Source organism: Sorex araneus, chromosome 4 (genome assembly GCF_027595985.1).
Source record: "Sorex araneus isolate mSorAra2 chromosome 4, mSorAra2.pri, whole genome shotgun sequence".
NCBI lineage: Eukaryota > Metazoa > Chordata > Mammalia > Eulipotyphla > Soricidae > Sorex > Sorex araneus.
The window spans coordinates 201,148,683-201,172,523 of NC_073305.1; the positions used below are offsets into that span (position 1 = coordinate 201,148,683).

At 37.4% G+C, this 23,841-nt stretch overlaps 1 protein-coding gene across 6 annotated transcripts in view; it reads left to right on the top strand.

Annotated features, from left to right (window-relative positions):
- AUTS2 (activator of transcription and developmental regulator AUTS2) overlaps nucleotides 1-23,841 on the top strand; it is a 1,220,972-nt gene that overhangs the window by 497,129 nt on the left and 700,002 nt on the right. For all 6 annotated transcript variants that reach the window (XM_055134753.1, XM_055134755.1, XM_055134754.1 and 3 more), the window contains one exon: nucleotides 18,808-18,909. In XM_055134753.1, coding sequence (XP_054990728.1) covers nucleotides 18,808-18,909 — 102 coding nt within the window. The remainder of the gene's footprint in view (nucleotides 1-18,807; nucleotides 18,910-23,841) is intronic.

A 23,841-nucleotide genomic window follows, 5' to 3' on the forward strand; every position in this document is an offset into this window, starting at 1 on the left:
AAGACTGTTGATGAAATTTTCCTTTGCTTATTTTCTTTTTATACCATTCTGTCATAAAGTTAATTCGTGCCTAAGTCATTTGCTCATAACCAGGAGCTACATTGAATGTGGCTTCCAGGGCTTGTCTCTGGTCAACACATTTTCGAATCACTTTATCTCACCATGAACACTGCGTATAGTCACCGAGCTATTCCCTTCTAGGATGAAATGCAACTGTCTGAAACCATCATGCTGTAGTGGGGCAGGGCTGTGGGTGAGTTTGCACAGAACGGATCATGTTGCAGCTACCTTAAAATATTTGCTAATGGAACCTCTGGCTAAGGCAGCATCTTAAATTATATGTAGAATCAGCATGCTGTCTCCATAACATGTTGCAGTATTTATTAACAGGGCGTGAGCTAAGGTAATCTCCCATTTAAAAAAAAAAATCTTTGTAATGGTTAGCAGGAGCCCAGTATAATTTAAGGTATTCTTTGGAGTTTATAAATACGGCCCCATAAAAATCCTGAATATAAGGAAATTGTGAGTTTAAGTCATTAGAAGCCCAGTGGTTTGATAAAATAACAGGAAACAGACAATTTATTATGAGCAGTCTCAGTAGCTCTGGATTATCTATAAAACTTTTACGGCCTTCCCCAAGTGGCAAGAAGCCATAAAACTTGCCTGAATGAGGGACTTGTTAATTTACTTGTTAAAGCAAATTAAAAATTTATAAGTGCTTTTAGGTAAATGAGATCTTCTCTCATTGCTGCCCTTCCGGGGCTCTGGACTCCTCTGAGGGGAGAGTGGCTATGCTTAGACACCACTGCAGAACAATAAAAGCTATTAAATTGTTCCAGTTTATTACAACAGAGCTGTGCAGCTGTTGCAGTGGCTAGCCATGGGGTACCAGTGGTTGACAGCCTGCATTTTCACTAGGTTTTCTGTCTTGTTGAAGACAAAACAGCAGCAACAACAAAAATAAGAAAACTTTTTTTTTCACCTTTGCAACTCTTTAGTAGTTGGTATTACAGACAATGTCTTCTTTTTTCTTTACCTCCTTAACCTATTTTAAGTATTTGAAAACAATTTTCTCTTACTCACCTAAGTGTTTTTCATTCTGTAGGTTGTTTGTACTTATAAGTCATCGTCATTCTTTTATTATGTCCATGGGCAAAAGGCCTAAGTCTTATGCTATTTCTATATTTTTCTTAACATTTGGTTAAATTCAGTCTCTTCCCTGCTCTGTCTCTTATATTTTTTATTTTTACCTTCTTCTGATCTCATAATCAGTAGAAGGTGGGCAGAATGATGATCTACTACATGTTGTGGATCGTGAACAGAAGGAAAATCTACTACACATTGTGGATCCAGTTCTAAACACTGCCTGTCCTCTCTCGTCTCTTTCAGTCTGTGCTTTTGTAAACTAAAGTTTGAAGATAAAGGCAGATTTTTTGAAACTCCTTTGGATGAAAAAATATTAATGTGGGTTAAAAATTATTGGGTAAAAACATCTTTCCTTTTTCCTGATTTTCACTTGTTAAGAGCTAACCTTCATGTCACAGTTTTCTGAAAGGCGAGAATGGTGTTGGTCCTTCTATCTACTGAATGGGCTTCACAGTCAACAGGTTTCTCCCTGTGTGATAGAGAGAATGGAATCTGGAATACAGGAAATGTTCTTCTACATTGATCAGATGTTCTGATTTAGGAAGACCTTTCGTATTTGTAGCACAGTAGATAGAATATGTTGTGTCTCATTACAGACCCTCTTTAGTATGATAGTAAAAGGAGGGAGATCTATATATTCATAAATATATTTAATTTTTTATAAATACTTTTTTAGAAAAGTCAGTCACTTGCTAATATTTTCTTCTGGTTTTATTCCCCAATCACTGCTTGAAAAGGTATATTTTATTAGCTTTGAGACAGAAATGATTAAAAGTCATAATTGTTACCAGTATTTGTTCTTCTTATATATTCATCCTTCAGAATTTTTAATATATGTCCATATTTCTGATTTAGACTCTGAAATTATATTTGTAAATCATATTGTTGGCAAATTACAAACTATATTTGTAAATCATTCTGAGAAACCAAAGTTTCTCAGAAAACTTGTGGTTAGAAGAAAGCAATTAAAAAGCAAATGGGGTTGTATTAGAGAAATAGTACAGTGGGATGAATGCTTACCTTGCACGCTGTGAACCCTAGTTTGATCTGTGGACCATATGAATCCCAGGGCCCCATCAGGAGTGATCCCTGAGTGCAGGGCTGGGAGCAAGCCCTGAGCATGACTGGGTGTGGTGCTCAAAATATAATAAGCTAAATATAATAAAAAATTAAAAAGCAAAGTAAGTTTTAAGTAGTACAATATTCCATAGTTATAGCAGGTCCCAGTTTCCAAACAAGAAGAATACATAGGATTAAAATTTGTTTGATAGTAACTAACGTCTCCAGGTTACTCACTCCATTAATTTATGAACATCACTTCATAGTATCACTAAATACTTGTTGTTCCTCTTATTCAGCTTCACAAGTCTTTTGCTTGTTTTGAGTCATGTATTTCCCCTAGTGGGTTGGAGCGATAGCACCACAGGTAGGGCATTTGCCTTGCACATAGCCGACCCGGGTTTGATTCCTCTGTCTGTCTCGGAGAGCCTGGCAAGCTACCGAGAGTATCCTGCCCACATGGCAGAGCCTGGCAAGCTACCCATGGCATATTCAGTATGCCAAAAAGTAACACAAGTCTCACAATGGAGATGTTACTGGTGCCTGCTTGAGCAAATCGATGAACAACGGGAAGACAGTGCGATAGTGCTACAGTATTTTCCCCCAGTTAGTTTTTTATTTTTTTGAGATAATGTGATTTACAGCAGTTTCTATAATATTGTTCCATACTTGGTAGTTTCTCTTTATTACTCTTAATAACCCTTGTTCCTTCCCCACCCTCTTACAGCATCTGTACACGGTTCTGTTGGTAACACCTCAGGGGGGTGTTTCCTTTTGGGATTGTCTAATCACTTGCTTTCTTATGCCCTAGAAATTAGCACAGTCCTGAGTTATTTGACTTTTTCCTCTGAAACACTTATGGTACCCTCCAGTTCCCTTCAGGCTTCATCCTGCATGATTTCATCTTTCACATAGCTGAGTGGTATTCCATCATATGTATAATGCCACAGTTGCATTACCATCTTATTTGTTGTTGGACTCTTGGGTTGTTTCCAGATCTATTGTGACAAATGATTAATTGAGTCATATTGTTCTAGGTATTGGGAGTATCATCATTTTAGAATCTAGGAAAAAGACTTAGTAATAGCTATCCTTGTACAAAATAGTTCTCTAATTTCAGGCATTTTCTGGATTTGGTGTTACATCCTTATGAATTGAGTTAAAGAATAGAGTTTAAAGAAATCTGTTCTGTTTGTATAATTTCATAGAATTAATTAAAAAAGTCTTGGGACATTAGGCCAGAATCATTCTTTTGTTCAGGAGAACCAAACCAAAAATTTAGATGGTTGAATTCTTTTTTAATTTAAATTTCAACAGTTTCAATTTTTTTTTTTTTTTTTTTTTTTGCTTTTTGGTCACACCCGGCGATGCACAGGAGTCACCCCTGGATCTAACACTCAGGAATTACCCCTGGCAGTGTTCAGGACCATATGGGATGTTGGGAATCGTGCAAGGCAAATGTACTACCCGCTCTTCTATCACTCCAGTCCCAGTTTCAAAGTTTAATTGTTGGAGAAAAACTATATATGAAGAACTATCAGAAAGAAACTTTTTTACAGTAGACAAATTAATGTGGCCTGGAACCTAGTAATGGAGTGTTGATAAGCTATTCATGGCAGAACAGCAGTGTTTCAAAAATATTTGTTTATAACAGGGTTTATGTTTGAAATTTGGTACATATCCTTACTCGTTAGTAATATTGATATATGTTGTATAATGATTGCCTAATTGCTAATTTTCATATGCTAATTAATGTTTTTCTATAAAACTAAATTCTTTAGTGCTTTACATTTATTGAATACCATCTGGCTTATGAATTTTCATAAGAACTGCCAAAATAAAAGGGTGTAGACCCCACCCCTCATCTCTTTCCTTAAAATGTAGCAAATATGTATTCATAATGACTTTTTAATTTGTCTATAGAGATTATATTCTGGAGGAATAAAACATCATTTCACTAAGATTTTTTTTCTACTCTCCCAGCCTGAATTTCCTTCCCATGACACCACTTGTCATTACCATGGCAATATACGCATTTTATTATTTTTTTAGCAAAATACTCTCTAAGTATTGGACAGATATTGCATTTAAAATATGTTGAACCTGATTTCTAGGAAAAATCTCACACTTATTTTATATATTTTTAAAATTTGACTTCTGTTCTTATTTACCTAGAAAGTTTGTTTCAAAATCACTAAGCTTTTGTTGTACAATGGTAAATAAATATGACATGGATATCCTTTTTAAGTATTTTTGCCTTACATTGTTTAGTACGTTTGAGTACTTCTTCTTTTATTAGTAACTATGAGCACTGCAATATCTTTCTATAGTTATTTTTAGGTAACATTTTTGTTTTCATAGATACTGCATACATACATGTACCCTGTACAGGTACATTGTCTTAGTGTGAGTGGGCTGTAATATGTTGACAATATAGATTGGTTAGTAAATAATGTAAATTTTTTAATAAATAAATTGGTTAATAAATAATGTAAATTTATTTCATAAACCTGGCTGCAAACTCAAGACAAAGGCTGTCAGTATTTGTTCTGTGAGTGTCTAGTTCCTGCCACCCAGTCCCCCGGCCCCTCAACTCTATCTACGCCACCCTGATCCCTCTCTCACTTAGTGGAATGAGTAAGAGAACTCTGGAATTTCTTTTTTTTTGTTTGTTTGACTTTGTTTGGGAGCCACGCCCTGCAATGCTTAGGGGTTATTCCTGGCTCAGGAATCACTCCTGGTGGTGCTGAGGGGACCCTATTGGGTGCCAAAGTTTGAACCTTGGTCATCAACATTTAAGGCCAGCCCTTCCCTGCTGTACTGTCACTCAGGCCCGTCTCTGCTTTTTTTTTTTTCTTTTTGGGTCACACCTGGCGATGCTCAAGCAGCTGGCCCTGCACTCAGGAATCACTCCTGATGGTGCTCAGGGGACCATATGGGATGCTGGGAATTAAACCTGGGTCTGTCGTGGGCGAGGCAAATGTCCTACTCACTTTACTATTGCTCCAGCCCCCTCTGCTATTTCTTTTAATGCAAATAAAGTACACACTCTTGAGAATTTCACCATCCTGGTCTAATCATCTCGCAAAGACTCTACCTCCCAATATCGTCACAAAGGGACTAAGTTTTTTCTTTTTCATCTATTTTCATCATTCTTAATTGACATACAAGGATTTACAGATGATGATCACACATTTTATTCATAACATCTTTTAACTCAAGTCCAGAGGGCCTGCTTCCTTCCATCTGTCCCAAGGGTCTCTCCCAGCTTCCCCACTGCCCTCCACGAAACACATATACGTAGAAAGAAATCACCAATTCCAATGACTTTGACCATTTGTTGTTCTCTTATTGTTTCTTTTACCTTCCCACATATAGGAGAGATTTTGTGTCTGTGTGTATGTGTGTATGTAGCTGTGAAGGTGATGAACATCTGCATACACATAGGTGAATAAAACTAATCTCCTGAAATGCCACAAAATTGTAATTCAAAGCATTTTTTTCTAAATCTAATATTTAGAAGTATATAAATTTAACAGGGCTGGAGCGATAGCACAGTTGTTGGGCATTCGCCTTTCATGCAGCCAACCCGAGTTCGATTCCTCCGCCCCTCTCAGAGAGCCCGGCAAGCTACCGGCAGTATCGAGCCCACGCGGCAGAGCCTGGAAAGCTACCCGTGCATATTGGATATGCCAAAAACATTAACAATAAGTCTCTCAGTGAGAGATGTTACTGGTGCCCGCTCGAACAAATCGATGAGCAATGGGATGACAGTGACAGTTATATAAATTTAACAATTATTATGGATAATTTTGTGCTATATATTCTGTGTTTTATTAAATTGAGAGCTTATTTGGAGGTTCTAGCAGGGGAGTGCAGCTACTCATATACCCTTCCGTCTCTGTTCAGGGAAGGAAGGCTGTCCTCTTGCCGAGCACGCAGCTTTGGGAGGGATGCACATGAAGTGGTGAGGTAGGAAGGAGACACCTGCCTAGCCAGCCAGATCAGCCGAATCAACCCTGGCAATCAGTGGGGTGACAGATGTTGCAGCCAGATCGCCCTCACATGCGTAACGATCTATTTTAAATTATTAAATTTTTACCAATATTTAAAGAGTGATAATTGTAAAGCACTTTAATTCTGTCAATGACCCTTTATTGCATGGCAGAGCCTGGCAAGCTCCCCATGATGTATTCATATGCAAAATACAGTAACAATAATGGGTCTCATTCCCCTGGCCCTGAAAGAGCCTCCGATGTGGCACCGTTTGGAAGGATGAGTAAGGACAGGCTGCTAAAATCTCAGGGCTGGGACGAATGGAGACGTTTACTGGCACCCACTTGAGCAAATTGATGAACAATGGAATGACAGTGACAGTGATACACTAAATTAGCTAAATCCTACAAATGTTAAGTTTACTGAATGAAGAAAAGAAAATTTAAAGGAGAAAATTTGAATAAACCTATAAAAGTACTGAGTGTATTTTATCTGAAGAAAGGGAATATTGGCTTTATATTAGAAAATATTATAGTTACTGCTATGTGTCTGCATTATTATGTAAAAGGCGGGCTGGAGTGATAGTACAGTGGGCGTGGCATTTGCATTACACATGGCTGACCTGGGTGATTCCCAGCACATCATATAGTCCCGTGAGCCCACCAGGGGTGATCTCTTGAGTGCAGAGCCAGGAGTAAGCCTTCACCAAAACAAAGGAAAAAAAAAATAAATGTTTATAATAAAAATCTCTATGGATGTGGGGGGAACAAAAACCTAGTCAGACATAAAACACAATATAAATGAGATATTAAATCATTCTTGGAAGTATATAAACCCCTTACCAAGATAGGAGTGGACATACTTAATCTGGTAGAGGGCCCCCGTTAGCACCATGAGTGAGTGCCATACTGAATAACACATGCTGGGGAGTTTGTCCTGTTCTTTAAAGAAGCTCCTTTAATGATTCTTGCAAAACTGGTTTCAAAGCTATGCATTCCCTAAACTGTTGCTGGTCCTTGAAGCTCTGTATTGCTTCTTTTGATCTGAATGGTAATCTAGCCTGATAGAATATTCTTGGCGAGGTTTTTTATTTCACTGAGTTTTTGTATTATATCCCTCCATTATCTTCTGGCTTGTAGAGTCTCATTTGATAGGCTTCCTGTGAATCTTAGGATTTCCTTTGAATGTATGTTTCTTTTTTGATCTTGCTGTTTTCAGTATTCTTTCTCTGTCTTTGGTTTTGGTCATTCTGAGCACAATGTGTCTTGGAGTCTATTTATGCTGGGACCCTTTGGGCCTTCTGTATTTGGTTCCCTGTACTCTTCAACTCTGGGAAGTTTTAAACTTCACTATTAGGTCTTCATTAGTTTCACTTTCCTGGGCCTCATGCACACTGATGATTTTTTTTTTGTTGTTCCTCTTGAGTTTATCCCACAGTTCTCTGGTGTGCTGTTCATTTTATTTTCAGAATTTTTCCATATTTTTATTTCCTTATTTCCATATTTCCATTGTTGTCTAGGTTTTTTCCCCCAACTCATCTTGATGCTTTTTGATCTGTTCTACAGCTGTTGTTATGCTACTGCTCAGAACTTCCATTGAGTTTTTAATATTACCTACCGTGCTCTTCATTTCTGCCATTGCTCCTTGTAGTTTTCTCATTTTTCCCCCTAATGCTTTCTTGTTTTGTTGTTGTTGTTTTTTTTTTTTCTGACTACCTGTGCCACATGTTCTTTGAATTCATTAAACATTCTCTCCATGGTGTCGCTAATGTCATTTTCTGAGGGTTTCCAGAACTGGTTGGTGTTGTCCATGCCTTCTGTGTTTTCAGTTCTTGAACTTGGTAGATTTCTGTGCATCCTCCTTATTAGTTTTCCAGTGTTTCTGCATGGAGAGAGGGAATATGTGTGGTCGGATCACCTGGAAAACTTTGAAGGATTAGTTTAGGAGTTTCTAATTTTGCTTCATGTAGTTCAGCCAGTGACAATAAGTGGAGCTGTGAGCAGTGAAATTTGCTGAGTAGGTCTGTTTCAGGGCCACATATATAGCTGCAAATTTCAGGAGCTGTGACGTGGGCCTATTGATATGGCGAAAGTTGGGTGTAGAGGCTGTTGTGACCTGAGGGTCTTAACAGAAATTCATATGTGAAGGAAACACTCTCTGTAGCTTATATATGTATTTGTGTATGCATTATTGACATAAGCACGGGGACTTGTCTAGATGCCTCATTTTCTCACATCTCACCAGCATTCCCCCTCCTTCTCCTCTTCTTCCTCATCATTGTCATCATCATCATAGTTGTCTTTCTTCTTCTACTTCCTCTGCCGCAATGGGCAGTGTTCAAGGCTTGCTTCTGGCTCTGTATCTGAATCTCACTCCTGGTGGGATTCAAGGGTTCATATGGAATGCCGGAATGCCAGGGTTCAAACCTGGATCAGCCACATGTAAGGTCAGCACCCTACCTGCTGTGCTATTACCTGCTGTGCTATCACCAAATTTATGACAGGATGACCAGTTATCACTAAGCAGAAACTTAAATTCAGAGATAAAATTAACACCCTACCAAAGACACACAGAGAGAAGTGATGTGAACTGGGTCAGAACACAATTCCGGTTCCCATTCAGATGTTCTACTACTCTCAAGGCAGTGCCAGCCACTCGCTGCATTAAGGTTGTTTTGTCACAACACAATGTTTATACCTGCTGTGCTATCACCAACCTGCCGATAATCTTTAAATAGAGATGAATAATAATGATTATAAATCAATAAAATCAGATGGCATTTATAAATTTTGAGTGAGATGTAAAAATAGCTTGGTAACTATAATTTTTAAAACATGATTAAATTAATTTAAGTCACTTACCTCAGATTTCTAAAGTAAATAAAATTGTGTTCCTCTCAATTGTTTAGGTATAACGTGACAAAAAAGAATCTATTAAAGAGTATTAGTGTTATTTGCTGAACTGAAAAATTTGAGACAGTTTTTATGGAATTTAATCCATCAATTCATAAATATAATATTCTCAAATTCAGCTCCACTTGTGATTGTTAGTCTTTCAGAATGAGAATTATGAAAGTTAACTACTCGAAGAGAGAATTTCAAAACATTTAGAATCAAGATGTGTGATATTTGCTTACATTTTCCATTAATGTAAAAAGATAATCATAGTGGTTGTTTATAGTTTGTGTGCCTAAAAATATGTGGTCACTAAATCAGGAAATAGTAGAATTGTTTGTTCATAGATAAGAGAAGTGAGCTTAATTACAGCATGTCCACATCACCATGAATGCAATGGCATTAGGAAGGAGAGCCTAATATGTGACATATCACAGACTCTGGAATTAAGGCCTCTGTGAAGCCTAGTCCCACTGCTTCTTACCTGTTCAGATTCTGAATAGCATGAGTACTTAGCCTTTACATTCCAGCTACCTCACAGGTTGTTGTGACAAAACAACCTTAATGCAGCGAGTGGCTGGCACTGCCTTGAGAGTAGTAGAACATCTGAATGGGAACCGGAATTGTGTTCTGACCCAGTTCACATCACTTCTCTCTGTGTGTCTTTGGTAGGGTGTTAATTTTATCTCTGAATTTAAGTTTCTGCTTAGTGATAACTGGTCATCCTGTCATAAATGGCCGTCTCTGAGAATGTAATGGTTCCAGTTGTTTTTTACTGTAATTGTGATCGTTGCCTTTATTGATGCTGTAATGATGGAGGATTCGGTCTAAGACATTTTTGGCATTTTGAATCAAAAGTTAGCTGCTTTGCTGAACAAATACTCCACACCTTTTTAGTGCTAGCTCAATGAAAGTTTTTGTTGTATATCAAGGGACTAATGCGGCAATTTTTTAAACACCTAATTAGAGAATTGGATCTGTTTTTCAACTGCAAATGTGTGTACATCAGAGCCATCATAAGAATAAATTTAAGTCTGATAGTATACATGGTTTCAGTACACATTGGCAAAATGTCCTGCTGATTGCTGATTGAAAACAGTTGTTAATTCTCTACTTCACTAAATTCAGAGTGGAAAACTTTCCTTAATAAAGAACAGATTGAGGAGATCCAAGACCTTACTGTGTGGGAATTAATGGCAGATGCATATACTGGTAGTTAAAATGTTTCATTAGATGTTAATGTCTTGCTGTGTTTTTAATTGTTCAGAAATTAGCCTCCAGAATATTAAAACCATCTGTTTGTTATCATGATGAAACAGAATGCTTAAATAGTTATTAATTTGTGTTTCTTGTCTTTTTTTTTCTTTTGAGGGATAATCTGTAAAACTTTGATCTGTTTGGAGTTTGGGGAATATGGAATGTTGAAGTAAAAGATAATTTTAAAACACAACAGCATCCCAAATAGCTGCAGTGTTGCTCTACCTGCTGTGCATATTTTATACATATTATTTTCCACATATTAATTTTTAAAGTTGGTGACTGGACTCTTGTGTTTTGATGATAATGATCATAAAGTAGTTTTAGTAGTTGATTTAAATGGCAAGATCACCCATATTATACTGGATGCATTACATTGAAGATCAAGACAGTATAAACATTGAGAGGGATGAAGGGGAGCTGAAATTTCAAACTCTTGCATCAGAGCCTGCCTACTATACCCCACTAGTTCTGCATAACTGAAATGGCTAGTTTCCCCGTATAGTCAGGGTACCAGTGTTGCTTGTTCTGCCTCTATATGCAGCCTTTTCTGACTTTGTTCAAGTTATTGCTTAGTATTTCTTGACTCTTGTTTTTCTGCCTCTTTAAGTCACAAAATATATTTTAATTCATGGAGTTTTACGATTCTTAGAATAACATGGAGATTGCCTATATGTTCATTTGTAGGCATATTATAACACAACTTTCATATACCTTTAAGTATTTATTTGACAAAAATTTAGACAGTGATTTTTCAAAGTCTAGGTATGATTTAAAAAAATGTTGTACCTATGATATGACAGTTTCCTAATTTTTTCAAAGGTTTTATGATACATGGATTAGCAACAAAGCTATAATTTTTAAAACCTGTTGTGGTAGGCAGTGTTTTAAGATGAGTCCCGATATTCTTGTTCTTTGTTTATTCCCACATTTCAAAATTTTCATGTGGCACAGTTAACTTTAAGAAAATGAGATTGATTTAATAAGGTGTGTCTCATATTTAAAGATCAAAGTGATGGGATCTTTTGCTTTTTCAAATTACACTACTTTTAATAATGTGAAATTCACTCATTCTCGGTATATAGTTGAAGGCGTTTTAGTGCATGTATTATTTAAATATTTAAAACTTTTATTTTAGGCAACATGATTCATAATACTGTAGGTGGTTGAGTTTCTTGCATAAATTATTATAGCTTCATACTCTCCACCTGAGTTACTGCTTTTGTCCACCATTGTCCCCTGCATCCTGTTCCTCCTCTTTATTCCACCATTCTGTGATAAGTTTCCTTCTGAAGACTGGTTCTTGATTTCCATTGCCTTTAGCTATTTGTTGTTCTTCTGTTATGTTTTTTATACCCCAGGTATGAGTGAAATTACTCTGTGATAGTCTCTCTCCTCTAACTATTCAGCATGATACTATTCAGATTGCATCCACTAGCAGGGATTCTCATGATTTCATGTTTTCTTGTAGCTGAAGAGCATTCCATTTTATATAGGTACCGTAGTTTATTTATTCAGTCCTTAGACACTCTTAGTTTGTTTCCAGGTGTCGGCTGTAGAACATACAAGTGAACATAGGAGTGAAAATATATTTTCTGAGTAGAGTTTTTAGACCCTTGGAGTATATGCCAAGAAGGAGAATTGCTGTGTCATTTGGGAGCTCAGTTTTCACTTTTTGAGAAATAGCCATATTGTTTTCCAAAAAGACTGGACCAATCTACATTCCCACTAACATTTAATGAGGGCCCTTTTTCTCACTTGTAACAATTTAGAAATGCCAACCAATTTATGAAACTTTTCCCGTGTCCAGACAGGTTTTTTAAAATTAAAAAATTTCCTCTATAGAGCATTTAAGTACATTCTATACTTGTGGACTCAGTTTTAAAACATCACATAGAATTTTTTAGATCCCTCCAGGAAAACTCAGCAGTCTGAAATAGGATTTATGTTGCTTGAGGAACCAAAACTATGGGAGAAAATTACTTTTGGATGCTTGTCTGCGTTTCATTGCATAACTCACATCATTCCTCTTGAGTTCCAGGAAGAGATATTTTCTCTACATATTTATTCCTGTGTGAATTATGTTTAGGTGGTTAATGATACTTGTGAGCATCTAACATCTTTCACTCCAGTGGAAAGGATAAAGATTGAGTCCTGTATCTTGATAGATCTTCCCAAACTGCTCAATCTTCATTCAAAGCTAGAGTGATAGGACTTTGTTACATGTTTATTAGAAATGAGAAAACCATGAATAGTCATTTTCCAAATTAGCCCTTAATAATTGTTAACTATAATGATATTATAGTTTTTAAGTTTCAAGAATGTTTTCTTGGCAGTAAAATCAAATTAAGAATAAAACATCGTGTTTTATAAAATATATTAATCTTAGTGGCAGAATTATTGCTACTCATGCCAGATAATTGCTACTTCTCATCCATTCTGTTCTAATTCTATTGCCTAAACTGTTTTAATGGGAAGTTTAATAGGAATAAATTTCTGGAATTAGAGAGTAGATTACAGTTACTTTTTATTAAAAGTGACTCCAAAATTCTTAAAAACTAAAAGATATCTTCTTACACTGTTACAACAAAAACTTTCTTACAACAGAGATACCATGGATACTATGAGACATCAATGCAAATAGATCAGTTTTTCTCAGGTCTTTTAAGTGTTTAAGCTAACACCTGACCTATGCAATATCTCTTGGTTATAGGTAATAGCAGGAAATTTAGGTAAAGGATTACAACCTCTGAGTTAGTTTTGCTATTCTAAATGATCCATTGGATGTGGCTGTAAATGCTAGTTTTAAATGTATTCATGCGATTAGGAATGAGTTCTTCTTTGCCTAAAATCCTGTGGTTTAGCTTTAGTACTTACTATAGTCAGTCCATTTCTTTGAAATATTGAGCTCTCTGACAGCTTAAAATCCTAAGTTTCCTTTAAACTTGAGCCTGGCTTTGGAAAAGAAAGGGAGTAGTATGGGGTGGATTTTACATAAGACTCTGAAGAAATTTTGCTGAAGTGCTTTTGCTGATAGTTTGCAGCGAAGGATGAGAAAACTACGTCTTAGTCTTTGTTGGATTTTCTCGTTAGCTTAGAACAACATTTAGTCAGACAATTTATGTCAGGACCACTGAAGACTCTTGTTAAACTCTTGTTGAAGTTGTCATTCCTTTCCATGAAGAAAAATTCAAGGATCCAAAAGCAAGTTTAGATTTTGTTAAAACAGTGGCTATTAGGATGAGTCTTGATGTTCTGTTATCCTTAGTTTCCAACATTTTTGTTTCATACCTATATTGAATGAATTTTTATAACAATGTGCTGATCAGACATCACCAAAAAATGCAGTCAGGTATCATGGTATTTTAAAATATACTTTATGTAAAATATTAATACATTGCAGAATTATTTTCATGTTAAATATAAACATCTGTCTAGATTCAAAGTGAAGAGAGGAGTAGATGGTTGAAACATGGATTCAGTCCTGGATCTCTTGCTAAATTTCCTCTATTGCTTCTTTAATTTATTTTAGGCAGATTTACAGTCTTTAATTCATGCATAGATCCAGTGTAATTTATGTCAGATAGTGTGAATTAGAGTACCCATTCCACCTACACATTTTATCAGTACAAAATTATTTAACAGTATGCCTTTTAAAAGACATGGAAATGTGTTAAGTAAAATTTGAAAGCGTATGTTAAAAAAATAAATCTGTAATGAAGGAGCTCTTCAAACCCTGACCTGAGAAGCACAGAGAGAAGATAAATGTTCCAGACAGTGGAAATTTAATATGAAGAGGGTAGGGAAAGAATGGACATGACATGTTGAAAAAGTGATGTTTGTTTTAGGTTAAATCCTTCTGTATTTAAAATGTGAAAAATCTCCTGGTACTTATTTCTACTATTCTTTGACGTTAGTCTTATAGTCTATTATTCTATATTCCACAGATGAGTGCAATCTTTCTATGTCTCTCATTCTGGGTAACTCAGGGAAGGGACCACCAAGTAAAATGTGGTTGGAGGTCATGTGGCGGAAGGGTGATGTGGGCCGAATACAGACTAGAGACTGAACACAATGGCCACTCAACACCTTTATTGCAAACCACAACACCTAATCAGAAAGAGAGAACAAAAGGGAATTCCCTGCCATAGTGGCAGGGTGGGGTGGGGGGAGACGGGACTGGGGAGGGGGGGAGGGATGTTGGGTTTACTGGTGGTGGAGAATGGGCACTGGTGAAGGGATGGGTTATCGAACTTTGTATGGGGGAAACATGAGCACAAAGATGCATGGATCTGTAACTGTACCCTCACGATGACTCTCTAATTAAAAATAAACTAATAAAAAAAATAAATAAAATAAAATGTGAAAAATGAAAAGCTATTGACAGTTGTAGGATAACACTGGTTTCTCCTTTCTGCCTTGCCACAGGGAGCGTAGGTTTATTGGCTTACTCCCATCACAGTGCTCCCATTCCTCCCATGTGTGTATTTGCAAATTCTTTCTTTGTGCTCTGCTTCCCCAACTGATCAGTCATCTTTAAATCCTAATCAGACTCTGTTAACTTGTAAATACTGCTGTTCTCTTCTCTTTAAGTCCTTTGCATAGTTAATTCAGAGTAATGTCCTTCTTATATGGACACAAGAAAGACAGTTAATGCTATGACTTTGTAACTTGGGAGTTCATTGAATATGAATGATACTCACTCCTGGACATCTATTCTCTAGACTTAAGCCTCAGTTGCCCTTACTTCCTAGCACCCCAAAAGCAGGGTCCTGGTGTGGGACTGGGTGGACCCAAGGCAAGCTGTGAGCTACCCTGGCATCAAAATGGGCCAGGCCAAAGCGCCACAACACTTAACTATAAGTTAAGAGCATGGTTATGGACAAATTCTATCATGGTCCAAAAAGTAATAACTAGGTTAGGACCCTGCTAGGGTTAGGAAAGACTAATCTGGCCTCAGCACTGTAGTCTGAGATCTATAGCGAGATGTCCCCAGGAGAGCTGCCCTACAAGCTTAATGTATCTCTTACTGTGTCCATACAAAATAACTAATATTAAGAAGTAGAATTAAGATGTTAATTGCAATGTTAATTTAGTTTTTGGACTAAGGAGAGGAGAAAAAAAAAACCCTAACTGGCATTTTGCCCTTGAGCCTGATCCCCTGGCTGCAGGCAATCAGGAAGGGCTTCCATTTGTTGATTGTGCTACCTGACCTTGACCTTGGTGTGTGGTTGCTATCCACAAAGAGGGGAGTTGGGGAAAGACTAGAGAGAGACCAAGACCCAAGATGGCAAGTGGGAGCATGGAGAGACGAGCGAGGGGATGGGAGGAGACAGGACTGAGGGGCTTAGTGAGTTTGGAACAGACACATGGGGATAATGGAATAAACAGCAACCGCTGACCAACCAGCCCGGCCCTCATTTCCTCCTTTGTCCACCCATGTTGTCCCCTGGGTAGGGAAGTGGCCTAAGACCACCAAACACAGGCAGGGAGAGAGAGAGCCGCGGGGTTTCCTTAGTCACCTGGTGAATACACAGACAATGACAATATTCTGAACTTTTATTCTACTGCAATAAGAAAAGGCTCATGAAGCTCGTATCTGAATTAATATAGAATTAGCAGGTTTAGCAGTAAATTAGGAGGAAACTAAGTACTTAGGGGCTCAAGAGGATTCAGAGTAAAATTAGTATAATTTTTCTGGGTTTCTGGGTTTCATTAGAGAAAGATTCCTAGAGAAAGAAAAAAGGATTTTAGAAGAAAGTGACAAAAGTGGATTTGTAAAACAAGTATAAGCGAAGAAAATGGGATATTGGAAGTAAATGACTAGAAGGTATGACTAAACATGTTGTCTGAACTGCAGTCTTTTAATAGTCACATTAAAGATACAGTATGGACATGATAGACAATTATCATGTGGTTTCACTGATATGGAACATGACACACTACAGCAAGCAACTGGCAAGAAACAATCAATTTTAACTTATAGACACACTGAAATTATGGTGTTAATCAGGAAAAGGACGAAGTGTGAGAGGAATGAAGAGAGAACTCTTTGTTGGGATGGTATTGGAAATTAAGTGATAGGAATGGTGACAATGAAACCATTGAAAAAGAAACATGGAAACAGACCTTTGAAATACATATTTAAATCAATGATAAGTCAATTGAAAACAAAACACTAGAAATGCTGATTCATAATCATTCTCCTTTCATCTTGGTTCAGCATTCTCTTAGCTTTGGTGCCACAGGAAAGCATACAAACATTGCCTTTGCTCTTTCTCTTTTTTTAATTTTTTTAATTGAATCACCATAAGAAAAGTTAACAAGGCTTTCAGGTTTAAGTCTCAGTCATACAATGATCAAACACCCATCCCTTCACCAGTGCACATGTTCCACCCCAAAGAACCCCAGTATACCTCCCATCCCACCTACCCCCCACCTGTGTGGCTGATGATTTTCACTTTAATCTCTCTTTACTTTGATTGCATTCAATATTTCAACAGAAAACTTACTAATATTATTTGGAATTTTCCTCCAACAAGCAGACCTGCCGAAAAGACATCATTTGATAATATGTTTTCCATTGCTGAGAATGAAGAGCATATGAGGTTTTGGATTTCTGGTATTTTAGTAATTAAGTCCAGAGAAATTTCTGCCAGAAGTCGCATCACTGCAAGCTTGTACCTCTGTTTAGTGGGTTCACCATGCCGTCGCTGCTGAAAGGGAAGGCTGAGAGAGAAAAATCTTTCCCCTCCCGGGGCAGCATGGGGCCATGGCTTAGTTCACAGTCTAGAGGCATTTCTGCAAGAAGCCGCTGGGTGCTGAAAGTAGTTAGTGGGCCTCCTGGATCATGGTCACTCAGGAATGTAGGAGCCATTCATGTGTGGGCACTCGGGGTCTCGTCTGGGCGGAAAGCGGGCCTTTGCTCTTTCTTACTCATACTAAATTTTGAAGTTCCCTCCTACTCAGAACTTGTGTTTTGTTTTAGACTTTCTATGTTCTAACCTGGCTTCCATGGGTTCCAGTTTCTTCTAGAAAGAAGTAGCTCCATATAAGACTCCTCATCCGTTCATAGCACAGCTGCTTCCCTTCTTCACCCCTCGTTGGTATCTTCCTCTAACCTCGCAGCCAGCGGTCCACCATACATTTTAAAACTGCAGCATTAGAAATCCTTTTCCTCAAATGTCCAGTGACTACTTTTTGGTTTAATTTTGCACCTATTCTCTTGTTTTATTAGGTTTTTTTTTTCTTGCTTTATTGAGAAGAATGTAAAAGGCTTATTTCTTATAAACTCTACACATGTGTATGGTGATTACATCTATGACTTGGAGTCTTTTTGTACATCATTTTGTATATCACTCAAAATCATATAAATTACTTTTTTGAAAAATTGTGTATGTTCATTTTCATGATAATCAGAACTGGATAAATGTGTAGACAATCATGAATATGTAGATCTGAGCTAGGTAAAAGTGTAAAAACTACTCAAGTGTAAGCTTCCTAAAATGGAAGACTTAAAAAATTTAGTTTATGGGGGCTGGAGTGATAGCACAGCGGGTAGGGCGTTTGCCTTGCACGCCGCCGACCCGGGTTCGAATCCCAGCATCCCATATGGTCCCCCGAGCACCGCCAGGAGTAATTCCTGAGTGCATGAGCCAGGAGTGACCCCTGTGCATCGCTGGGTGTGACCCAAAAAAAAAAGCAAAAAAAAAAAAAATTTAGTTTATTACTGTCTTCAGATTTTCATACTGGTTGTAAATGTAGCACTTAGTAAATATTTGTAGAATGGGTCTCCATTTTTCTGTATTTAAGCTTTATGTCTTAATATGGTACTTTGAGTGAACTGGCGAGAGATTTCCAGAATATTTTTTTTTAAAAAATGGGCCCTGGAAATAGCACAATGTAGAACCTAAGACATAGCATGATTGAGATCTGACTTTTGTTCTAGCACCTCGTGGACCACTAAGTTCTGTAAGGTGTGTAGCCTTGATGGTCTCAAATACTGAGCTGAATTGGCATGCGCCAACAGCAAGATCATCTAAAGGATCTTTCCAGAGTGGAATGTTATAATTTATCTTAGAAGAAAAAAACCAATCTTGTGTTCTACTGTTTGTTCTTTCTAATCCTTCTTCCCTCCCTTCCTCTCCTACCCTTCCTCTTCTCTTTGAGCATAGAATGATTGTGACCTTAATTGTGACTTTTGTTAGATTCTTTTCAAAGAATTATTTAGGACAACTTTTTTTAATCTACGAAGATATTTTATGTGAACCTTTTTTATAATTCTGTTCTTTGTGTCTCCTTCACCAGCATTCTGCCATAGTTGAGAAACTGGGAAGGATGTTTAAAATATAAACCTTAAATTGATCACATTAGACAGGAACGAGCAACCAGGGTAAAGAAGTAATTGTTTAAGGAGAACACTTACTTTTCTTTTTCCTCCTTTCCTTGTATTTAGGTCAAACCAGGGCAGAACAGCTGCAGGGACAGTGACAGTGACAGTGCCAGTGGAGAATCCAAGGGCTTCCACAGGAGCAGCTCCCGGGAGAGGCTCAGCGACGTAAGTTTCACAATAACAAAACATCAAAACCACCAAATCACATGTTCCTTAGGTTAAGTCTCAATTCTTCAACACCCCTGACTCTTCAGATATACTTTGTATACCTTAGCATTGCAGTTTATCCTTTCTTGCATACAGAATTGAGCTTTTCAGTGTAAAATTATGTTTCCTAATTTTATCTAAAATCTCTTTCATTTGGACCAGAGAGATAGTACAGCAAGTGCCTTACACGTGGCTGACCCAGGTTTTATCACTGGCACCAGACATGTTTCCCTGACTCCATAAGACATGATCCCTAAGTAGAGTCAGGAGTAAGCTTTGAGCACAACTGGGCGTGGTTTCCCAGTGAATAAATAAATGTTTCAAGGTCAGGACATTTGTCACCTTAGAAACAACAGATTATTAAAGGAATGATAGTGTTTTTAATATCAGTGTTTTAAAGGAATGAAGTGCCCAGTGTTACAGTTGACAGATGATATCAATGAATTTGGCTTAGTTTGTTTTTTTTTTTCAATTTCTTCACTTATGAGATTGTTAACAATCCCTTTTTGCATCTTTGTTCTTATTAAATGGGATAATAGTCCACCTACTTCTCTGATAAGAGAATGAATTAAGATTCCTGGCTTATTTCTAAAAACCTTTTATAGAATGTACCATACTCTTGAATAGATATCAGCCCTCTAGATATTCTAGACAACAGTCCACCAAGAGGCCAGAATTCCCTTTGCCACTCTCAAGAATGACCTGTCCTTCTTCCCTAACATTTCACATAACAGGGTTTTTTTTTTGAGGGGGGACCCAATTTTGCCTCTTAAAGCAATAATTTGATATTTTTTTTTGTAAATTCCATCAGTCAAAGGTGCCAGTGAGCTATTACAGGGACTACAGCAAAGGCCTTACATATAGGCAATCCCAGTGGGATCCTGCGGCCCCCAAACACTGTCAGGTGTTACCCAGAAGATCTCTGAGTGAGACATAACTACATTTTGGGCCTTTGCATTGAACTGCTATTAAAGTTGGGATCTCCTGAGAACTACTGGAAATAAACCCACTTTCAAGCATTAAAAAAAAAAATCAATAAATTTTTAGTATTGGTATGAACAAAGGGAAGTTAATAGACTGAGATAATACTTTTAAGAAAGAGTGATGCATTGTGGACTATAGATCAAACACAATGGCCACTCAATGCCTCTGTTGCAAACTACAACACCCAAAAGGAGAGAGAGAACCAAAGGGAATGCCCTGCCACAGGGTGGGGTATGGGGGGTGGCAAGGATACTAGGATCATTGGTGGTGGAGGGAGGGTGGGAGATGGGGAGGTGGCAGGGATACTAGGATCATTGGTGGTGGAAAATGGGCACTGGTGGAGGGATGGGTACTCGATCATTGTATGACTGAAACGCAAGCACGAAAGTTTGTAAGTATGTAACTGTACCTCATGGTGATTCACTAATAAAAAATAAATAAATTTGTTTTAAATCCATAATTTAAAAAAGAGAGAATGATTCATCCTCTAAATTTTAAGAATAGAGTTAGGATGTATAATAACTAGGACCTTTCTTTCTTCCTGGCATCTTTTTTTATACCCTAAAGCAGTTGTCTTTATTCTGGTGTGCAGGATGACTGTGTGCTTCTGATAGAAGGTTTTAGTGGGCCTTATCCTCAAAAAAGCTGGGTGTAGTTTCCTTTTAGTGCACATGGAGCATTCTCCATGATAGATCACGTATTAGGGCATAAAACAAATCTACGTAAATTCACAAATGTAAAAATCCTATCAAGCATTCTTTCAGAGTACAAAGCCATAAAGATAGAAATTAATCATAATAAGATGATGTGGATAAACTCTAGCACCTGGAAATGAACAACATGCCAATAAATAAAAGCTTTATCAATATAATGAGGAAATAAAAGAGTTAGTAAAATTCTTTGGAACTAATGATAATAAAGAAACAAGTTATCAAAATCTATGGAACAGAGCAAAAGCTGTACTTAGGAGAAAACATAAGCTTTATGGGCCTAAAAGAAGAAATAAGAAAAAGGTAAACTCAGCAGCCTCAACACATACCTCAAACATCTGCAGGACCAACAACAAATGAATCCAAAGACCAGTAGAAGGAAGGAAATAAAAATGATACCAGAAATAATGATATAGAATCCAAGAAAGCAATACAAAAGAATCAATGAAACCATAAGCTGGTTTTTCAAAAGAATAAATAAGATAAACAGACCTTTGGCTAGACTCATGAGGAAAAAAGAGAAAGTATTCAAGCAAATAGGACTATAAATGAAAGAAGAGAAATGACAGCAGGAGCTTCAGAAGTTCAAAACATTATTAGGGCTTACTATGAACAGCTCTACTCAGTTAAGTGGGAGAACCTACAAGCAATGGACAGTTTCTAAGAAACATGTAATCTTCCAAAACTGAATGAAGAGGAAATAGAAATCCTGAATAGATCAATATCAAAAAAAAGAAAATGAATTAGAAATTAGGAATTTAACTTCTTAATCAAAAAAAGAAAACAGAAAGTCCTGAGTAAGATGGGATTCATGGTGAATTTTATCAAACTTTCAGAGAAGACTTCCTGCTGTTGCTTCTTAAGCTCTTCCAAAGTATCAAAGAAACAGGAATCCTTCCTAACAGCTTCTACAGAGCTAACATTACACTGATACCCAAGGTAAATAGAAACATTTCTAAAATCAAAAACTTTATGCCAATCCATTTCCCTGATGAACATCAAGGCAAAAAAATCCTCAAAATCTTAGCAAACTGAATCCAACTGTATATAAAAATATCATACCCTATGATCAAACGGGATTTATCTCAGGGGAGCAAGGATGGATTGGTATATGAAAATCAGCTCAGCAAAAAAAAAAAGTAAAAATTATATGATGAAATCAGTTGATGCAGAGAAAACTCTTGACAAAATTCAACATCCATTTATGATTTAAAAAAAAAAAAAACTCAACAAAGTAGGACTGGAAGGTACCTTCCTCGAGATAGTTAAGGCTATATATAAGAAGGCCACAGCAAATATTAGTCTTACAGGTGAGAAACTGAAAGCATTCCCACTGACCTAATGTACAAGGCTAGAATGTCCATTCTTATTCAACATTGTATTAGAAATCCAGGCAACAGCAAGCAGGCAAGAATACGATATCAAAGGGGGGGCCAGAGTGATAGCACAGCGGGTAGGGCGTTTGCCTTGCACGCGGCCAACCCGGGTTCGATCCCCGGCGTCCCATATGGTCCCCCGAGCACCTCCAGGAGTAATTCCTGAGTGCAGAGCCAGGAGTAACCCCTGAGCATCGCTGGGTGTGACCCAAAAAGCAAAAATAAAATAAAAATATATATATTTTGGTTTTTGGGTCACACCCGGCCATGCACAGGGGTTACTCCTGGCTCTGCACTCAGGAATTACTCCTGGCGGTGCTCGGGGGACCATATGGGACGCCGGGGATCGAACCCGGGTTGGCCGCGTGCAAGGCAAACGCCCTACCCGCTGTGCTATCACTCCAGCCCCCAAAATAAAATAAAATAAAATAAAAAAGATATCAAAGGGGTCTGAATTGTAAAAAAATAAAAAATTATCTCTCTTTGTAGGTGACATGATACTATATATAAAAAAGACAAAATAGTCTCTCAAAGAGCCTCCAGAAACAATAAACCATATTGCAAGTGGCTGACTACAAAGTCAACACACAGAAATTGGCCACATTTTTATATATAGATACTGAATTAGAGGAGAAACAGATCAGAATATTTATCCCATTCAAAATAGCGTCCACATGTAAAAGAACATATTATCAGACTAACGCCCAAGGACAGTAGAGACCAGGGCCAGGAGGAGTGCTTCATGGTTTGGAAGCCTGCCTCGTGTCCTGGGGAAGCAGTTGGGATAGAGAAATGACCACCTAGTCATTGATGGTTAGGGGGATCGCTCAGGATGGGATATGTGTGCTGAAAGTAGACAAAGGACCAAACATGATGTCCTCTCAATATATGTATATGCAAACCATGATGCTCCTAAGTAGAGAGAGAAGGAAGATACTTACCACGGAGGCAGGATTGGGGTGGGGTGGGGGTAGCAGATGGAATAATGGGGACATTGGTGGTGGAATATCTGCACTGATGGAGGGATGTGTGTTTGATTATTTTATGACTGAAACTCAATCACAAAAGCTTTGTAACTATCTCACAGTTTATTTTATTAAAAATAGTGTTCAAGAAGATCAAGTACCAAGGAATCAAATTGACAAAAGAAATGTGAGATATATACCATGAAAACGTAAAAACACTTAAGAAAGAAATAAAAGACCTTAGGAAATAAAAAAATATTTCATACTTTTGCATTGGAGGAATTAATGTTGTCAAAATGACCATCTTATCTAAATTACTATATAGATACAATGCAGTCCTTAACCAAATTCAGAAAGCATTCTTCCAGGATTTAGAACAGTTTAGAATAAAGTTTGTGTGGAATCATATAAGACCCTGAATAGCCAAAATCCTACTGAAAAATAAGAAAACAGGATATCTCATTACTTAATTTGAAACTATGTTATAAAGTGTTAGTGGTCAAAACAGCATGATATTGGTATAATGACAGAATCTCTGACCAGTGGGCAAGAATAGAATATGCAGGTACAAGCCCCCACTTATATGATCAGCTAATATTTGACAAAGGAGCTAAGACAATGAAATGGAGTAAAGAAAGTCTCTGTTACAAAGAGTGCTGGCAAAATTGGATAACCACATATACAACATTAATACTGGGTCCGTCCGTATCTCACACCATACACAAAAATCAATTCAAAGTGGATCAAAGACCTTGAGATCCAACCAGAATCTATAAAAAAGTACACTGAGGAACATAATGGCAGAACACTCCAAGATCTGGACCACAAGCGTGTCTTTAATGAAACAATGCCATT